General features: G+C 40.5%; 1 protein-coding gene across 1 annotated transcript in view; it reads right to left on the bottom strand.

Moving 5' to 3' along the window:
• Positions 1 to 10,078: 10,078 nt before the first annotated feature.
• SNAP91 (synaptosome associated protein 91) overlaps positions 10,079 to 20,847 on the bottom strand; it is a 70,986-nt gene continuing 60,217 nt past the window's right edge. Inside the window, exons 23-29 of the mRNA XM_061991480.1 lie at positions 20,062 to 20,199; positions 18,658 to 18,807; positions 17,131 to 17,161; positions 15,786 to 15,897; positions 12,629 to 12,712; positions 12,454 to 12,558; positions 10,079 to 10,171 (exon numbers count right to left, since the gene is read on the bottom strand). Of these exons, the coding sequence (XP_061847464.1) occupies positions 10,079 to 10,171; positions 12,454 to 12,558; positions 12,629 to 12,712; positions 15,786 to 15,897; positions 17,131 to 17,161; positions 18,658 to 18,807; positions 20,062 to 20,199 (713 nt within the window). The remainder of the gene's footprint in view (positions 10,172 to 12,453; positions 12,559 to 12,628; positions 12,713 to 15,785; positions 15,898 to 17,130; positions 17,162 to 18,657; positions 18,808 to 20,061; positions 20,200 to 20,847) is intronic.

Below are 20,847 nucleotides of genomic sequence, written 5' to 3'. Positions count from 1 at the left end.
CAAAATAATGCTTTGGCCAAGAGAAAAGTATTATATTTCACACAAGAGCCTGTTCCAATACAGAGTAGATTGAATCAGCTTAGCAGTTTGGCACGGGGAAAGTGATTTCATTTTGGTTGCCTCTCTCCTCTATCTCTGACAGATCTACCAAAATACTAGATTTATCAGTTAAAGTTTCCAGCCACTGTAAGTTCAGTCTCAAATGGCAAAGTCTGTCTGGCAAGCTGAACTGTACAACTAGAAAAATAACATGAAGCCTGACAGCCTTCTTAAAGGTCATTAAATGAGAAGCACATCCACGACAGGCTCTTCATACAAACTGTGCTGAACTGAGCTGTAAACAGTTCACTCATGAGACCAGCTACTTCATTTTAAGATTTCCAAACCAACCACTTATAATACTGCACTGATGTAAAGTGTTTTAATTAAAATTTAAGTGAGGATTATGTTAGCCCCAAAGGGGTAAAGGTACAACATTGTGGGTTTGAGATGGGAGATTTTCCTTGCTAATGACAGAAAGTATCTATGGGATACAGCCTGGTGTAGATATTGCTACAACACCCAGGGCTTTCAGTTCTCTCTCAATTCTTTTGCAGTTCTCTATTCCTCTAAAATCTGCATTTGAATGAAATAGAGATGATTTGCCATTTCTCAATATATATTCCTCATCTAACGAGAGATGGAGGTTTTAAGGGATACGTTAGCAAATCCTTTGAGGTATTTCTAAAAGCTGTTAAAGGCACAAACTATTCAGATGCAGCCCTCAACATCTGTTGGCAAAAAAATATAGGAGCTGTCTGAAAAATCCCCAAGACACACCAAATGACAGAGCAGGATTAGAGTTGATCTTGATGATCAGCCAGGAAGCCAAACGTCTAAGGAAACAAAATATTTTAACAGATATGAGCTACTTTATTACAATAAATGTTTGCCAGGATCCTGAAATCCTGGAGAAATCAATCCTGGATACAAGATACTGTATTTTAGATGGACAGAGCAGTGTAACACTTTTCTAAATTCCATTTAACTGTACTGATTACCTATGTGCAAGATCTAGATATCAAACCCTAAAGTTCATAGAATACAATCATAGAATCATAGAATGGTAGGGGTTAGAAGGGACCTTTAGAGATCATCTAGTCCAACCCCCCTGCAGAAGCAGGGTCACCTAGATCAGGTTGCATAGGAACATGTCCAGGAGGGTCTTGAAGACCTCCAAGGAAGGAGCCTCCACACCCTCCCTGGGCAGCCTGTGCCAGGGCTCCCTCACCTCAACAGTGACATAGTTTTTTCTTAAGTTTAAATGGAACTTTTTGTGTTCCAGCTTCATCCCATTACCCCTTGTCCTGTTACTAGCTACTATAGAAAAAAGGGATGTCCCAACCTCCTGACACCCACCCTTTAGATATTTATAAATGTTAATAGGATCCTCCCTCAATCTCCTCTTCTCCAGACTAAACAGCCCCAGTTCCTTCAGCCTTTCCTCGTATGAAAGATGTTCCAGTCCCCTGATCATCTTGGTGGCCCTGTGCTGGACTCTCTCCAGCACTTCCCTGTCCCTCTTGAGCTGAGGAGCCCAGAACTGGACACAGGACTCCAGATGAGGCCTCACCAGGGAAGAGTAGAGAGGGAGCAGAACCTCCCTTGACGTGCTGCCCACACTCTTCTTGCTGCATCCCAGGCTGCCATTGGCCTTCTTGGCCACGAGGGCACATTGCTGGCTCATGGTGAGTTTATTATCAATCAGGACTCCCAAGTCTCTCTCTGCAGAGCTGCTCCCCAGCAGGTCAATCCCCAGCCTGTACTGGTGCATGGGGTTGTTCCTTCTCAGGTGCAGGACTCTGTACTTGTCCTTGTTGAACCTCATGACGTTCCCCTCTGCCCAACTCTCAAGCCTGTTGAGATCCTGCTTGAATGGCAGCACAGCCTCTGGGGAATCAGCCAGTTATGTCTTATTATCAAGAACATCACCTGCCAGGCTACACTTTGAAATATTCAGAAGATAAGAAGATAAGAATCACAAGGTACATTTTTTTTTCAGTGTTAACTGAAGACATCAGCTTCTGGGGAAACCAGGAAGGCTCAGGCAAACATGGAAATAAATACTAGCTGTTGTCCAGTAACACATTTACAGAGCTGCTTGGAAGAAATGGGTTTACTTAGTAGTAACTCAGACTAAAAAGTGTGCAGAACATGTGGTGGTGCAACTCTACCTCCTCCCTTTCCTACATGATGTTTCGTGCAATCACCATCCCTGGGCCCCTAAGATAATTCAGGCATCAATTGTAACAGGCAGCACATCAGAGTGCTAAGGCAGGCCCCTGATATACCTGGCTCCTCCTTACCCTGTTGCTTGGAAATGCAATAACAATTAATCACCTCCTCACTGCATGGTACACCAGTACATGGGTTGTGACCCAAAGGGAGGATACCAGAACTTCAATATGTAGCAAGTTCTGGGACTGCTCAACAAGTGAGAAGTACTGAAATATTTCACCATCCGAGAGGAACCAAAAGGGAAAAATATCAGACAAAAGTCAATTATCTCAGACCCTACACAGTGACCCTTTGAGCTCTTTTAGATTGCAGTGGGCTGTGACCAGCACCTCCCCTGAGCTGGGATACCTCTCTGGTCTAATGAAAGGCCAGGGCAAAGTTTGCGTTTCCCTCCTACGGGCATCACAAGTGGTGAAATATTTTGAGAGAGAAGCAAATTTCCAGCATGACTTGCCTTGGAGCCAAGGGCTCTATCAGCAAATTCTACACAACCAGATCTTCAAGAAAGCATAACGAGGTAAGCAGCTGCATTTCCATCAATACCATTTCTGAAATGAGCACGCTGCATCGACCTACAGGAAAGTGTTTCAGTCACGCTGCCACAAAGGTTTGCAGGAAGAAACAGAAACCAAACTGTGTGCTGGTGGCACAGGACCCAGGCAGCAAGGCAAAGTCACTACCTGTCTGCAAATTAAATAAATATCTCTTTTTTTGTACACTGAAATATAAATTTAAGATCAGAACAGCTAAGCAAGTCCCCATGTGTGTGTGTGTGCAATGCTGCTGCTCAGGGATGATAGATGCTAGACTGTCATGATGGGGTGGAGGTGAGATGAAGATTGATGATTTCAATACATTGCTGGAAACCAATTCTTCCAAGCACAAAGAGCATGGTGTACACTACCCCAAAGGCATGCCCACAGAAATAGTTACTAAAATTTGTTTCTTCTATAAAAGCAGAAAGAACAAAATCTCAAAGTAGCTGAAGCCCCGTGAACAGAATATAGCTTGTGCAAAAGTTCAGAGGAGATTTGTAGATTCAAAGATGTTCTAATGTCTAAGCCAGAATTTTTATAGCAAGGCAATCTTATTTATACAGTATGCTGGTCTCAGTATTACTATTTTCCTCATCTTTCTTCCTTTGCTGATCTACTAAACTTGTCTTTTCCATGTTTCAAAAGAGAAGTGACCTGTTCTCCTCCTTGATGTTTCAAAATAAAGCCAAATTTCAAGGTTTTGAGATGGTTCTTTCAGTTGGCTCTAGCCAGTGTAGGATATTTCCAGTAAGGAAGAATCACTAAAAAGCCTTTTGACTGATCAACTCAGATTGACAGGGTATAATTAGAAAGACTTCATAGATGCATAAAGTGTAGACTTAGAATGAGAATTTAACTTGTTCTATTCTTGCACTTTAGTAGCGATTCAAAACATCCTCTTTATTTATACACAGACACACTCAAGAGTACAAAAAAACTGCTTCTTTTAAAGCCTGATGTCTGCTTGCACTTGTACCTTGCTCATGTGCCCAAAATCCATTTGATGACATTAAACACCGAAGCTGCAGGCCTGCAGCAGCTTACATGGCTGAGGGCACAGAGCTACCCGCTCACTGGGATCACTCTATACCCTCACTGCTCCACTGCCCATCCCCTCCCTCCCTGACAGACAACATGCAGCCCAAAGAACACACTATTCTATCCCCCACACCATTCTCTAGCACATCCATCCCATACCACTTCTCTTGCCCTGCTCCAGTGAATATCCCCACTGCCACCCAGGCAGGCTCTTTCCAGGCTTGGGTGGACAAAAATGCTGACACTCTCTCTGTTTAACTCTGAAAGATTGGCTTAGCTCATATGAGATTACAGTTTCTCGTATCTTTGTATCTTCACAGTAGCTTCACATAGCATGTGCATACCTGCTGTTGCACTTAGTGGTGTGAAATCTCTGCTTCCAGAGTCGTTTAGTGCTTCCAGAGCAGTTTAGTGCATTGGCAAGATCTTCAAAAGAAGACAGCTGCTTGAGGTGTTTATGATATTGAGGTAAATTGACAAATCTCTCCCAGCATACTAAACTCTGTTACAAAAATAGGAGTAAATTTCCCCATGAACATTTGGATGTAGGTGCTTTACAGTGCTGTTGCAGGATGGATGTCCAGCAGATCCTTCACAGGTTCCCCTACATCACCAGAGAAGAGATTTGCTTTCTTGAGTCCTTGAGGTGGATGCCACACTGTCACACATGATTTGTCACTTGCTTCAGTTTCTGCTTCTCCTCTATCTTCTTTACAAACTCCAAAAGACAACTATTCTCACACTTATAACTGTATTCAGAAATGTCTTGGGCAATAGAACAGGCATCAGTCTTTTGCTGCCCACATCATTTGCAGAGTTTAAGTACAGGAAAGGGGAGAAGTGGTGGAGCTTTCAGAGCCAAGATCTGTAACCAAAAAAATGGCAGTGCTGTCTGCTTTGAAATATGTATAGCCTCTCTCCTTCTGTAATCCCATCTCTGAAATGCTTATTCTGTCTCCTCATTACCACTCAATGTCTGCCACTTCCCACACTGCTCACAGCAATAGCAATACACAATATATGGAAAAAAGATTTTCACTTTCAATAAAATTCCTCATACCTTTCCTGTTGCAGAAGAGCTGGATCACTAACTCAGTGTATCATCTTTGTGTTGCTGCCACTATTTAACCCATAGGAAGTTTTGGTTGACTTTTTTTGGCATTTAATTATTGTGACTTTTTCCCTGCCTCCATGCAGGGTAATTTGCCTGAGCAGGCAGTTCTTATTCTGGGGCAAGAGATGGGGAGGGGGAGCCAAAAAGACAAAACAATGTCAGCTGTGGCTACTGGACATTTCATGAACTAGATGCTGTCACCAATAAGTTACAATTTCTATAACCAAAGTCTCAAATACATTTACAAAGCAAACCTTCCCCTCCTCTCCTCCACCTACAGTTCTTGCTACAGAGTTTCCTGCTTGTTTTTTAAGGCAAGGCTCCAGCCTCTGTGGCTGCCTGCTTAAATCTTAAGAACAGAAGTTCCAATAGCAGCCTGATTTTGCAACCAGCCTGAGGTGCTAATATGGTCCCCAGGATCTTAGCAGATACCAACAATTTAGTTCTCAACCTCCAGGCTTTCACCTGGGGAAATACTAGCATCAATCCAAAAGTCCTCACATCCAGCATTATGAAAGGTATGCGCTATGGAACACAGCTAAAAATCTCAAATGGAGCCAGTTAAAATTGACAACAAATGAGTGAGAGGAGTAGCAGATGTTGCTAACCCTAGACATTAAAAAATGAGTCAGTTCTGAGAAGTAAGTTGGGGTAGTTTTCTTTTCAAACCTCTACAGTAAGCTGAGTTCATGTTCCTTGGGTATTTACTACTTCTTAAGACACCCAAGGCTTAAGGGGGAAGCTACGAAAGTCTTACATGGCCAAAGGTACCAACTGCTAAACAAGTCAGCACACAGAACAGCAACAGCTTGGGTAAGGGACATATCAGCTGTCCTCCTCTCACAAAAACCTCCTCTCATGAAAAATGCAGAGGAAGGAGACAGTTTCTTCCTCCCACAGACGGGAGCCCTCCTCCTCATCCACTCCTCTCTACAGCTTGTATTCAGAAGGGGTTAGTCATAGCAAGACACAGACACTTTCCTGCCTGGATGATGAAACTCAGATGATAACAAGGACATGTTTTTGTCTACAAACCAGAAGACAACCACTTGTTTTCCTTGCAAGTCAGATTTTATAACTCCTTTGTGACGGAGTGAACAACAATCACTTTTATTTAGTATACTGGGGAAATCCAGTGGTTTTACTTCCCCAGCGCACAAACTTCTTGCACTTCCAACAAGTTCACTTTATCCAGACTTCTGCTTCCTCACAGGACATCAAATGACACACACACCACAGGCTTGCAACAGAGCTGCTGTCCCCAAGATCTGTTGCAGATTAACATGAACAAGAGCCAGAGTTGTGGACATGAACAAAGCTGATGCAGTAAGGCAATTGCTGCATGGCAGGCACATGAACTGGCAAAGAAAAAGCCCTCACACAGAGGTTTGGCCCCTTCATGTAACATCACAAACATTCATTTGCAATTCAGTGAGCAGTATTTCTTAATCTTAATTTGAACAAGACACTAATGAACTAGTCTGAATATATTTACATGTATAGCTATGATTGTCCTCTGAAAACACCGTCCTTACTTTGAGAAGACAGGTACAACACAGTGGTAAGAAGTTGAGTGCTCCCTGTGTTTGGCAACACATAGCACAGGAAGGTTAGGCAAAACCGTGGTAAGCATTTCTAGGGATGCAGTTACTGACCTTGTTCAGGTCTTGATGTTCAAGTAGTGATTAAAAACACCAATTTGCTCAGCCTTATAGATTTCTAATCCACAACTCTAACCCAAAACCCTGACTCAACAGAGCACTCATCCTCAGGCTGAAGTATAAATTCAATTTTTCCAAGGCCAAACTTGATAGATTCAGAATACCTACATAGTAGCAAGTAAAAAACCCAAATGAATAACCCTCAAACCTTTAAGTAATGGCACTCCCCTACTGGTTGCACAACGTAGAAATGTCTTTAAAATCCCATTCAAGATTCAAACTTTACCAGAGCGTGATGTGAGTTGTTTCACTGTTTTGGTTATAAAGTACTTTGAAGCAGCCCTTGGCATGCAGTACTGCTTCACCACTTCCTTTTGTTACTATATGGATTTATCTCATACCAGGAAAGACTTTGAAGTACTAAACTGTATGAAATGTTCTCCTCGTTCATTTCTGCCATAAGATAAATGATAGCACAAGCAATTCCTGTAGTATAGTAGCTGTGCAAGCTCTCAGTCAGCTGTTTAATGATAAGAAATTGGAACCAGTGTTATAAACTTCTGTAGTTCCAATATTATTCTAGTTGAAGTAGGTAAAGACCTTTAATAAAGCTGATGTGTTACAGGTCAGAGACCACTCCTTTCTCTCTCCCCACTTTACTTGTGGCTTTGTTTGGCATTGTAGAGATCACTCCTGTACTACTTAAAGATCAGCAAAGTTCATTACCACACGCAGCAGACTTGGCCATCAATGTCAGGACCTATACTACACATTTTGCCCTCCTCTAAGTGTATTACTGTGCTGAACATCTCAATGATCACAAAACTGGCAACAAGATATGTACTTTGATCAAGGTGTTTATTGCATCTCAGAGGGCACACATGCACTGGGGTTTTTCCAAGTTTTTTTTCCTTGTTTCTCCAACTGAAATACAAAGAAGAGCCGTTTTGAAATTAGCTTTGTGTAGAACTTTCCCAATACGGTGTATGTTATCCCCACAGCAAATTCAGATACAACCACTTTTAATGGTACCATACATTGATTAAATAGCTCATTTGAAAGACCTTAGGTGAATATCTTTCCAATCCGATACGCTTTTAACGGAGAACTGCCAAGCCACTTGTAACACTGATCAACAGTGACCTCATTGAAGAGTCAAGATCTTACGCCAAGCCATCAGCAGAAACAGTATGAGAACAAATAAAAACTTAAAGAAACACAGTATGTACAGTAAAGGGCGTGGATCTGCAGATCAGAATTAAATCTAATCACCAATAGTACAAAAAGCTACTCACAGCGCATTTGGGGCAATGGAGAAAACACTAGTCTAAGGCATACACAGGTAAGCACTAAATTAAGAGGTATACATAAGAACTGAACAGAGATGAGTAACATCACTTGGAATGTTTTGACTACAGATATACCAAGGAGTGCTCTTGTATTTGAAATTCTTTAATGCCAGCACAACTATGGTTGCTTCATCCAACTTACATGGAGACAAACTGACCCTTTACTTATTTTCAGTGCATTTAGCAAGAAACTGATAAATTTGCCAATTTTAAATGAAAAAACTTAATTAAAATAGGTTTCTAAAATAAAGACAGCAATAAATATGGCATTCTTTCAGATATGATCTTTCATTCTTGGTAAATCATCAAAAAAGTCTTTGTTATGGAAGGTTACCTTTATATTACTTTAAGTTATCTTAACATATACAGTGCCACAAAAATAAAACATTTTTGCACGACAATTGAGATTCCTGTGACTGGGGGGAAAAAAAAAAAGGTATTCCACACAATTTCTTAAGTATTTTTCCTTACTATCTGGTATTATCACACTATGTTTCATTACAGATAAAGGAGAAATTGAGTCCTAGGGAAATTTTAGGTGTCCTCAAAAAGTTATATACATTGAAACCTTCAAAAACCACAGACATCGCTCCAAATGGCTCACCAAACAACAGCTGCATAATCTGCCCCTGTGGGATAGGTTCAGAAAAGCACTAGAAGGCATCAGAAACATACATCCATTGTTTAAATTGTAAAACACAAATAACCCAAGTACACAAATTTCGAGAGAGTAGGGATAACAGCTAAGGTAGTACACATTCCTAATGTTCACTTTCACAGCTGTGCTACACGTTTCAGGAGGAAGAGAAAGTCTGAGTAAGCGCTGGGTTTGGTACTGGTGGCTCACTTTGAAACTCTGAGCATCTGATTGTAGACTCCAAACTCACGTTTTTGTCATCCAGTCAGAAAAATTGCAGCTGTGAATAAAGAAAAGTATTAGATCAAAGCTGGAATAATGAATTTGGTAAAGCGTGTTCTAGAAAGAGCACCAAATCTGCTCATCACTTTAAACCCCAGAGGGGCTGTTTCCAGTTTGCAATAAAGCACCAGTCTTCCCACAGACAGTTATGAATCTGTCTGCTATAAACCCAAGCTATGAAGGTACACCTCCACTCCTAGGTATCTCTACCAAGCACTGGGTGCACCTCTCCAGTTGGAACTTGGAGAAGTGGGAGGTGTGATTTGGTGGTGCCTGCTAAGGACAACCTGATCCCATCCACTGCTGCTAACCCAGTGCAGAGAGGGCCTAGAACTAGGCATAGAATTAAGCTGTAAGAAGAAAGAAAAGGGACTTGTGAAGAAGGCTTTCAAGATGTGTGATGATTATCCTCTCCTCACCAGGCAAATTATTGTAGTCTCCAGTACAAAATGTCTAACTTACTTCTGCATTATTGTCTTTAATTGGCTTAAGTGTTCAACTCCATCTGATATTCCTACTTGGTCCTTTTCACAGCCTTCTCCAAAACCCTTACAGTAATGTGAGGTTTGGTTTGGTTTTGTTTTTTTCCTTTTTCTTCCTTCTGTTCTGCAGTGTTTTTGCTTCTCCTCCATTTTGTTGTTTTATTTACACCTCTGTTCTTCCCCACTGTTACTGTACATAGCACTGCTTGAGACCTCATGCCTCTGCATTCAGAAAAGCAGTGCCCTGAAAATTGTAGGCTGAGGGAGAACTTTAGCTGGCAACAGTTAAGGGATATATATCCTGACCAACAAGGACAGGTTGGTTGTAAGTTTTTCCCTCTTTCGATTCCTTCACATTTATGACAGCAAATCTGTTTTCACATTCACGTGACAGGAACAAGCCTCTTCAGCATCAATTTGCCCCTGTACTCTGTTCTGGTTTTATTTGTTTCAGTATTAACTGAAGGTATTTGTTCATGGTAAAAAAATCTAGCCAAAAGCCAGGCTTTCAGGTTAAAATTAAGAGTGTGGACGGAGAATTTGGTTTTCTGTTTCAACTGCCACATTATCAGCACATTCCCACTTCTCTCTGCAACTACAGTTTTTATCAGTCATCCTCAATCCAGCAGCCCAATCAACATCTGTGTGCCAGACATGTACCACAGCATAACATGCTTAGGCACTCACAGAATACCTTATGGTTTACAAGAAATCCTTGATGTTAAGATCCGCTAATGGGTCCTTTGTTGGAGGTTTCTTGGGACTCTGAGTAGCAGGAGTTGGGCTTGGAGAAAGCTAACAGGCGCCAGTCAGGAAGGCAGAAAAAAAACCAAAGCAGACAAGGAGACACAAGCATTAGGTAGATATAGCTGGTTATCAAGCAAGCACATTGCAAGCATACAAAGTCCTTATTCTTCTGCAAGTCCAGCGTGTTGCCATTTGGCTCAAGCATTGTTTAGACTCAATCCTTACTACAAGGTTGATGTTTGGCTGGTTTAATGGATAAGGCTATAGAGACTTTATATTCTAACTAGCATAGCTTCAAATCACCCTCTTCCCATAAGACAGAATAGTGTTAAGATCATCAACCCAGACAGACATTAAGCAGTTGTTAGATGTTACCAGCAAGGTGCAGAATAAGCAGAGTACATGCTCCAGACTATGTCTGAAAACCCTGGTGACTGGCATTTAAGTACAAGTTGTTCTACACTGATAATGTAAATAAGAGTCCAAAGTATACTGAAGATGTGACTGTATTATACTTGGTTCCTCCTCCAGTAGGTATAAAAATCATCAGTTATTTCACAGAACACGTCAGTTTTCCAAGTTCATGCAACTCTTCTCACTAAGAAGCCAAATCAGGAGCCAAATGATTCTCCCATCTTGCTCTTACTCCTCCTCACTCCTACCTTACTCAGGGCACTAGAGCTGTTTTATCTGTAGCTCTGGCACCTCGAGGACCACTCCTCTCTGAGATAAAAAAAAATAGTTTGTGTCTCCCATAATATTATTTGTCGTAATATAAATGCAAGGACAGTTTAAGGTGGGAGGAAAAGCAAGACCAGGCAACTATATGTGAAGTGCAAAGCTCTGATACCTACAACCTACCTTCTCACTTAGAGTGGTTTCAAGTTCTTCACATTTCTTCATGGAAAACACAGACATCGAGGGGAATGTGAATCCCTACTGAAACAGTGTGGCTTGCTAAAGGTTGATTGTTTAATATTTGCAGAAAAGGGAGGTGGCTTGATTTCAAGTGTTCTAAGTCAGATATTAGAGCTGCAGCATCAACTTCCATCTCCCACCCTATATGAAAGGCAAGATGGACTTCTGACTTACAAAGTAGCAACGTAAAACAGCTATGTCACTACTTCTATCTCCTCTGGAAGGGCCTTTTCCTTTTCAGGGTTGTTAGAAGCCAACCTCTACTTTGAAAAAATTAGCCTGGAACAGGTATTAGGGCTTATATCACATCTGAGTGGGTACAGAGTGATGCACTTCCAAACTTAACAGCTTCAAGTTAGAAAGAATCCTTAGGAAACTATGAGAAGCAGCTGATACCACCCAATTCAACAAGAAGGATGGCAAGTTGCCATTCAACCACTTCATCACCCTGTTAGACGTTTTTCATTATATTAAAGAAAGAAGTCATCTCCCTGGCAACCAGTAAGTTGTGGTTATTAATAACTTCCTGCTTATTTTTACTTAGTATAGAATTAAGAATAGTTTGGTTTTAGGTAGCTTCTTTATGTCTAAATATGTGATTGTCACAAAGTCAGACTAGGTAAATATGGTTTTAAAACACGAAAAATGAAGCCGTGTCACACATCTCCCACTTACAAAAGAATACAGAGCAACTGAAGATTAAGATCATTCATTTCCATTTCGTCATCTTAATGGAAATTAGAAGAACTTACTCCACAGTATTTTAATTTGTGCCTCCTGAGCACTCCAATGTTACATATGCTATGGCAATTCATACTTGGATGCAGTTGTGTTGCACCAAAAGGAACCCAGCAAGCTACCAGTCTGAAACAGATCACGGCATCACAGAATCTTCAGGGTTGGAAGGGACCTTGAAAGATCAATCCCCTGCCAGAGCAGGACCACCTAGAGTAGGTCACACAGGAACTTGTCCAGGTGAGTTTTTAACATCTCCAGAGAAGGAGACTCCACAATCCATCTGGGCAGCCCCTTCCAGTGCTCCCTCATCCTCACAGGGAAGATATTTTTCCAAAGAGCTGTCATCCAAGAACTGGAGACCTTCACTTGTTCATAAGCAGAAGGTTAGGTTTCTGAGTGATCTCTTTGGAGGGAAGATGCTGAGTGTAGCTATAGCAAATTTTGACAAATACTGAACAGAACAGGAATGCCCACCAGCTCCACTCAAAAATCTCCTGCAAAGAGATGTAGTTAGCTGTTCCATTGGTCTCATACAAGAGAAGTCAAATCAAGGTGGTTCACATGATCTATTGCAAGTCAGGCAGCTGATACCGTAAGAAATCTCACTTACAGCCACAAGCTACTTTCCAGACAAACAGAAAGCGATTAACCATTCATCAGGCAGTAACACTTACCTGTACACCGGGGCCAGTGGCAGCTCCAAACGGTGGCCTCATCATAGGCTGCCCGTACATAACTGGCTGCTGGGGCATCATGGGCACACCTGTGCCTGCTGGGGGCTGTAAAGAAACACAGTGAGTATGGTTCTGGGTGAAGAAAAGAGAGAGCAGTGTAACAAGAGACACTCACCATCCCAAATGCTGCTCCCGGCTGTGGGACAGGTGGAGTACCTCCTGTGGCAGGAACAGCACTTGCTGGAGGCACAGCTCCTGCCTAAAACATTTTTATTAAGAAATTAAAAGAAGATTTTTAAACAAATCATAGATTCACAGAATAGCAGGGGTTGCAAGGGACTTCTGGTCCTATCTGGAAGTTGTACAGAGTCTCCAGCATTCTCCAAGCTGTGCTGGAAAGTAGGACTGCTATGTAGCAGATAATATTCCAACCTTGAACCCACAGTGTTTCAAAGAACGAGAATGCTGAGTTTGAGTCCTCATGCTGATGCTTAGGTTGTTACTTCTTGAGAAAGCAAGGGTGATAAACTCCATTCTCTTCCTAAAGGGAGTCCATTTACTGGATACAACTCCAACTATGTGCCCAAGAAAATATGTACTTTCTTCCTTCTTCTACACAGCATAAGGAAGCATCCCAGTTTCACAACTGATAGTCAACTGATAGTCACTGTATTTTAGTACAAGCTTAAGCAGACTGCAAAGCAAAGGAAATAACTGCTATAACCAGTACCCATTTAAAAAAAATAATAGTATTTTTATGCTGTAAGACTCATTTAAGTTAAAGAATAAGCTTGCACACTTAAACTACAATCACAACCATTACATACATTACTAAGGAGAGTTTAGTTTATCTTGTTATGCTTTTAATTCATACCCTTATGATTTTCATTCAAACAACACAAGAAAAAAGATGATCTTTCACTAGGATTCAGAAAGAGCAAAATGACTGCATGGATATACAGCATAATTGCATCTTTGAGCAAGGCCACCCCACTTATCTAACAAAATCTACACATCAACGCTTTTGGTTCTGTTGTCTGTAACTTCCCATGCACAAAGTCTCCTTAGGGCCTTCACACAAGTATATATAATCCAAATTATTAACAACCCTGAAGAGGGGCAAGAAGTATTCAAAGAAGGGATTTTTAGGAATCTCATTACTAAAGTATGGCCTAAGTATATTGGTACAATTTCTCAAGCTACTTCAGAAGCTGCAGGGTCATGTCTGAGCCTCCACATCCTTACTGCCTATCTTGAGTCAGTTACATCCACTGCATTTGGACAGCAGCCAGCACACTTCCAGTTCAAAGGACAGTGAATCTCTGGAGATATGTTGGAATAGCTCACTGCACAGTCCACTTCTATTTATGTTGCATCTAGTGCCCTTGGCCAATCCTTGCTTCCAGGCTAAAATATACCAGTTTCTTAGGAAACTGAAGACAAGTCAAGATAATCTGTTCCAGATTCATTAATCAGCAAACACCCTACAGTTTCTGGCTAATAATTATGAACCTTTTTTCTAGTCTGAAAGTTTTCTGGGGAACATTTCAATTACAAGCTTTACTGTGTCAAGCACACAGCTATCCCCAAACTAAACCAAACAGCCACACTCAGGTATGGAAAGCAAGGAACAGAAAGACAGAGATTAACAATATCAGACACAGTTATCTGATTGCAGGCCACAGGAACACATTGTAGCTCAAAATCCAGTTAAGCAGGTGACAAGAAAATGGCCACACAAATTGAATCTGCTCTTGCTTCAAAGCACCAGTGTCACTTGAGGGAATGGGCTTTTATAAAATCCTGGTTATTTTAATCCACAAGGTGAAAGGTCACAATGAAGGGAAGAAGTCACCTAAACTTTGGTGGTTCAACAGTGATGTGAAGCTTCATTTTGCTCTCCACTTTTATTTTTCCTAGATATCTGGTTTTCTTCAGTTTCAAAATAACCCTTAGTGCATGATTTTGAAGAAGTATATACAGCACTCATGTTTCATGAAATGCTACCAAAGCCACCCAGCTTTACAAAATGTCCAGCTACTTATCAAATGGTAAAACTACTACAAGATCAGGCTGCTGTACAGAGCAAGAAGTTCCAGGTAGTACAAGTCATCAGATGGTTTGCATACAAGTAAAGCAAAACACAGTTTGAAGCCATTATTTTCAAGTTTAAAACAAAAAAACCCCATATAAATCATTACTAACACATTGCCTGACAATTGTCTGCTGGACAGGCAGTCCAAAAAGAGTCGTGTTAGGTAGCTTCTAGCTAGTTTTAAAGCAATGGCAATAGCTGTAGTGCAGGTAATGTGCTGTTAGTATATTTGTGTTTAGTAAGTAAGTATAATAAAAGATTTAAAAAAAGTCACTTACACTGTACAGTATTGCCCATCCTTTCTATTAAGGAAAAAAATTGACATTACAACTAATACATCCAATGAAGTATCAAGTTCAGGGAATTCTTGTATCTTACACAAGGTTAAAGAACAAGCTGGAATGTGCTTAGAGTCACTTAATCATCTACCTGTGGCAGTGGGGAGATGAAATGGTCACACTCCCCTTTGACAGTCCTCTCCTTCCCTTCCCAACCTGACTTCTTTCTTTAGTGGTTGATAGGGCTGGGACAAAGGCTAGACTCAATGATCTTAAAGGTCTCTTCCAGTTGAAATGGAGACTGTTTTATGCCCCGTGTGATTCTGATGAGATGAGGTATCACCCCTCCTCAGATTACTCTTCTGGCTCAATCAAGTTGCTCCTGTGCCAAATATAGCTAATTTTTAGCTACATTCAACCCTCTTCTCTCAAAGTCAGTGCCTTTTGATACACTTTACAGGACAATCTTAACTTTTCCAACAGACTGCTTTACTCTGCTAAACAAGATACCCACTTCTAATTTAACACCAATCACTTGATCAGTATGAATACTGTGCAGTCTTTTGATCTACTTCATTCAGAGAGGCTTAAGAAAAACCTATTTACTTTCTTTCCTTCCAATACTTCAGCTTTGGATCAATACCATTGCCTTGGACAATCAACCTGGTGCTGGCAAGACTTACACAGCTAACCACACACTTGGAAATGTCCAGAGGTATCAAGTGTATACGTAGAGTAACATCTTAATACATAAGCTAATGTATTTTCATTGACTTGAACTCAATGATTTCTTTATGTCAGCTGTAAGTCTGGTCTTAAAAATGTGTTTTCATACTATTAGATCACTTATACAGAAGCAAATTCTAGCTGAAGTAGACAGGAGCAGTGGCTACACATGCTTGCAGTCTCATAAAATACTGAGGTCTCAGTAGCAGTGGTATTGATGGATTAACACCTACCAATGGACCACTTGGGACACCACCAGTTGACCATGTCGCAGGTGCTACTTTTGGCTGCCAGTTGGCCCCTCCTGTTAATTTTTTCTCTCCAGCATTCCACTGAAGGTCTCCCCTAATAAAGACGAAGAAACAGAGCTATTATTTATATATCCTACCATGAAAAATCAAAACCAACAGCAGTGTATGTTAACATTAGGCTTGCAGCTACATTAGTTTATGGTGGATGCAGTTTAAGTTATTAATAGAAAGATAAATTATTAGTGCCACTCAGTTTCAAGAGTTGTTAGCAGTAGACACTAGTTGTCTTCTATACTGAAGTCAGTTATATGGTTACAGTCCTTGTGGTGAGAATTAAAGTGAAGTTTTACTTAATATTGACCAAAGGTAACATTATTGCTTATACCCTTGCAAAGTAGGAAGAGGGACCGCTACTGCCTATTCTACTGGGGCCAGGCAGTAGAGCTGCCTGTTAGAAGTCTTTGAAAGGTCATTTCATTGCTGGAAATCTTGCTCAGACAGCTGAAGAAGGAAAGCATTCAGTTCTGAAAAAAGTTGATAGATACAAGAGAAACATCATTCATAGAACAAAAAGCGCTGTTGCAGATCCAGGTTAACGAGGCCACTCTATCCAGAATAAGATACACCACTTGAATGAAGCAGATTGAAAGAAGCTAGTTTTTGGTCATAAACCTCATGATATGTTTATACATATCCCTCCTGTCATCTCCACAGAGGCACAAAACATTTGGAAGTACGCACATCGTAAACTGATTATGCATATAGAGGAAGACTCTGCACAGAAGTAAGCAATCAGATAAAGAAGATACATTAAAAAACAAATGGAACTGTTTCTTCTTGGGGGGAAAAAAAGCAGCTTTTCACTGCATGGAATGAACTTCTTTTCTATTTTAGAAATATTCCAATGCCTACATGATAAGCACATCCAGCATCTGTAAAAAGATAACAAAGCTATTACATATTAGCCTAGATCACTGAGGAGTGTTATACAATTTATTATCTGGACTATTTGTTCCTTTTAAGTTGTTTAGAAATCACCATCCAACACAAAGACAGTAATTTACAGCAAAATTTCTAAAACTTAAAGCCAATAGGTTTAAGAGCTATGGCAGGAACATTTAACCTTAATTATTCAGTGAATCTGTATGAATAGAATACTTTTTCCAGAATTTTTCCAAACTCATTTTTTTCAAGGGCACGAGTCACAAAACAAATTTACTGATTCTTGATAAGCACTGAAATAGATGTAACACTACACATCAGAATGGAAAATTACTTAAAAAAAAAACCAACAACAAACCAAAAAAACTACCAAAGTTTAACTTACTTTTTTGAAGTAGTACCAGAAATTCCAAGATCTGAAAATTGTAAGGAAAAAAAAAAAGAAGTTATGTGTTTAGTAAATTAAAGCACATCAAAATAACAGCTCATGTTTCATTGCACATCTGTTTTTACAGAGCACTGAAGTTTTAGCTGTCTTCATATAGACAGCATCAGAGGTCTGACCATATTCACCCCTTCTTCAGGAACCCTGTAGATGTCATATACTTGGGGAAGACATTTCTGCTCCATAAGCAAACCAGAGTAACAATATATTTAGGTTTACAAAATGGTAAGTTATCTAAGAGCATCAAACTATTTACCATGAATGACAACACTAGTTTCTGTTGCTCATTTCACATTTGCAAATAAAAAGCTATTTTTCACATAACACATGATTGTTACTTGGAATCATGGAATTATAGAATGGTAGGGGTTGGAAGGGACCTTTAGAGATCATCTAGTCCAACCCCCCTGCAGAAGCAGGGTCTCCTAGATCAGTTTGCATAGGAACATGTCCAGGTGGGTCTTGAAGACCTCCAAGGAAGGAGCCTCCACAACCCCTCTGGGCAGCCTGTGCCAGGGCTCCCTCACCTGAACAGTGAAATAGTTTTTTCTTATGTTTAAGTGGAACTTTTTGTGTTCCATCTTCATCCCGTTACCCCTTGTCCTGTTACTAGCTACACTGTTTTATCTGCTCTATCAAAAAAAAAGTCAGTTTTAACCTAAGTTTTAAAGAATACTTTTCTCACATGACCACTACAAGTCCTGTAAGTCACAACTTGCTAAGTTTGACTCTTCTCCCCCAAACTTGGATATACCAAATGACTTGCAGGAGAGGATTCAAGTGATTACGAGTCCTGCTGACTTTTAAGCATGGTAGTTTTCTCCCACATCTAACAGAAGAGTATGCATCATAAGATCAGTTCTGTCTTTGCTGTGGTATGTTTACATATATTAGCAGAGTATTCAATTTATATAATGCTCCAAAGCATAGCTTCAGTAGTATTACACATTAGCCTAGGTGGGTCTCTGAGAGGATTTTCTGGGGAGCTGTGGTTACTGATCTTTAGTTATGAAGGCTCTAGCTCTTTTCCTACAAGGAATGAGAATATTTTTTTATTTCAGCATTTCAAGGACTTGTTTTGGAAAGTTCAATGCTTGTGAAAAGATATTCTGTTCTTAGCTGGTGTGCACTCCTCATCCCACTGCTACTCCTCCTCTCGTTAAGTTAGAGGTCAGCTATTTGCATCCACCCTGTTATTACACAGCAGCATGTCATTAAGTGTCTGATATACCCCTGAATGTACCCAAGACATTCACATGTTACAAATCATATCTACCAAATAGATTCCATTATCTGGATCAGATCCTGGGCACCCAGACTACTAGCTACCTGAATCAGACTTGATTGCTGCCTATAGCATCCCCCATCACCTCAGGGGAGTGGGAAAACATGAAAGCAAGCTAAAAGAGATGGGTATTTGGCTCAGTAGAAAAGTGCCACACCACTTAAAACAAATTTGTCACTTACTGCCTACTAAGTTTGCAAGAGATGAATCAAGATCACTTCCGAGGCCTTTGCTTGCTGCTGAAGCAGGGACCGTTGCTGGGGCTGAAGGTGCTATAGACTGACCAGAAGGAACCATAGTTGGCATAAGAAGGTCACCTAAGCCATCAAACACTGGGAGTGAAAGGAAAGTCGGTTACAACAGCAGTTGTGGTAAGAAAAACACTACCTGCCATTTTGCTGTTGCTCCAACAAATATAGCACAACCACGTCACAAGACTTACCAAAACACCATATGACATTAAAAGTAACGCCAACAAAGACATGCATATCATTTTGCTAAACACTGAATGTACAGTAATCCTGAAAGATCTGAACCAATGAGAACTAATATGAGAGGACGTGCCTAAAAGGACTTTAATTGGAGAGTTGAATCTATATAGATACAGCACCTTCTTACAGTCATCCTTAGAGAGATGTGAGATGCACACACATTTGTTGGGAGATATTCATTGAGAGGTTTTTAAAATTAGCATCTTGCAACAAACACCAGTCAGAATTACTGTGGTAAAGGCAGTCTTATACCTTGACATCTTACAGCAACAGGACTGAAAGTCTCAAGATGTTACTACTCACTTGCAAGCAGCAGGGAATTGGGAAAAATTGACTAACATCTTATGAGATCAGAAGGAACTAGAACCATCCACACAGACAGACCTAGACTCCTTAGTCATCTAACCCTGAAGTTCATTTTTTACATCCCTTGAAGTCTGGCCTGGTCAACCTCATGCCAGCATTCTCTCTTCTGATCTGTATTTGAAGTACATGCTAATGTTAAATCAACAAGAAGGGGTAGCATGTGCACTGGCAAGCAACCAAATAACCAAGCAGCAGTACTACTTCAACCTTCTTTTCTTGTACAGTTGCAGAACTCACCAATTTTAAGTTTGTAGCAAGGACCCAGCATGGAAAATATAGAATGGAAGAGATACAAACAAAATGATAGCAGTGATGAAAGTTTAAGCTTAGAGTCAGGCAAAGAACACGACCTCAGTCTCTGTTTTGTGTACCTTCAGTTGCCATGCAAGCTCAAGAATAGCTTCAGCAGCAGCAGCAAAACAATTTGCCTGTATACTTAATTTACAGAAGAGTGTTCTCCTTGTGTAATTTCTGATTAATGCAATCAAGCACATGCAAGGATGATTTTCACACTGCTTTGTTTTTTACTGACGTGGTAGAATAAAAAAAATGGGTACATAAAGCTCTTGGGCATACACCAGCCTGAACACTACCCTGAGTTCTCCCAGTAGAGAAGGAACATGGAAGTCACCAATATTGCTTGTACTCGGAGCCTGAATATGGTGTTACTAACTCATCTAACACATAAAACACATTGGAAGATTCATAGGAAGAAACTTTGTGGCTCACCTGATGCATCAAATGAACTGCCAGTCGTTGGAGCTGTTGTCCCAAAAGCTGCATCAAAGTTAGGCTGTAGTAAGCTGGTTTGAGCTGGAGTGACCGGGGATGGTGATGGAGAGGGAGAAATAAAAGAACCTCCAAAGCCTTGGAAAAGCCACATAAGAGAAGTATGGACATTAGTCAGTCTTGTTGGGCTGTGTTTAACCAAAGTTCAATACACAGAAGGCAGAATGATGGCAGCTGTTCTTACTAGAGCACTGTAAATAACTTAGTACTGCACAAGCATCCTTGGTATGTCAGGTATGACCCAAAGAATTTAAGATTTTGTGAGAGTCACCAATAAAAATTTTCATTTTGTTATTTAGATTTCTGTGGAGGCAGACTAATACAGTGAAGAACAGGATTATTCAAGTACTACATGCTATCATTCTAGGTAAAGAATCTCACAGGCAGAATGCAACAAACAAGAATTAGTTCAGAAACAAGAGAGAGGACTAACTTGAGAAAAGCATATGACTATCCATCAACTACTTTGAAATCTCTGTTCAGAAGGCAGTATTTTACTAATCCAGTTTCACCTCTCTCAGTCTTAAAACATCCTGGTCTTCCTCATCAAGATGTCTTCAAGCTGCTACCTGTCCCCCAGTTCCCCCCATGCCAATGCAAGATAAACAGCATGCAGAAGTGAATTCCTTATAAGTTGGAGAGAATCTCCACAATTAAGGTTAAGGTATACATTACAAACCCTATATTTATATAAATAGACCCTATCCATGGAAATTCTCTGGCCTA

Source organism: Colius striatus, chromosome 2, assembly GCF_028858725.1.
Source record: "Colius striatus isolate bColStr4 chromosome 2, bColStr4.1.hap1, whole genome shotgun sequence".
Taxonomy (NCBI): Eukaryota; Metazoa; Chordata; class Aves; order Coliiformes; family Coliidae; genus Colius; species Colius striatus.
This window is presented reverse-complemented; position numbering and strand designations above follow the sequence as displayed.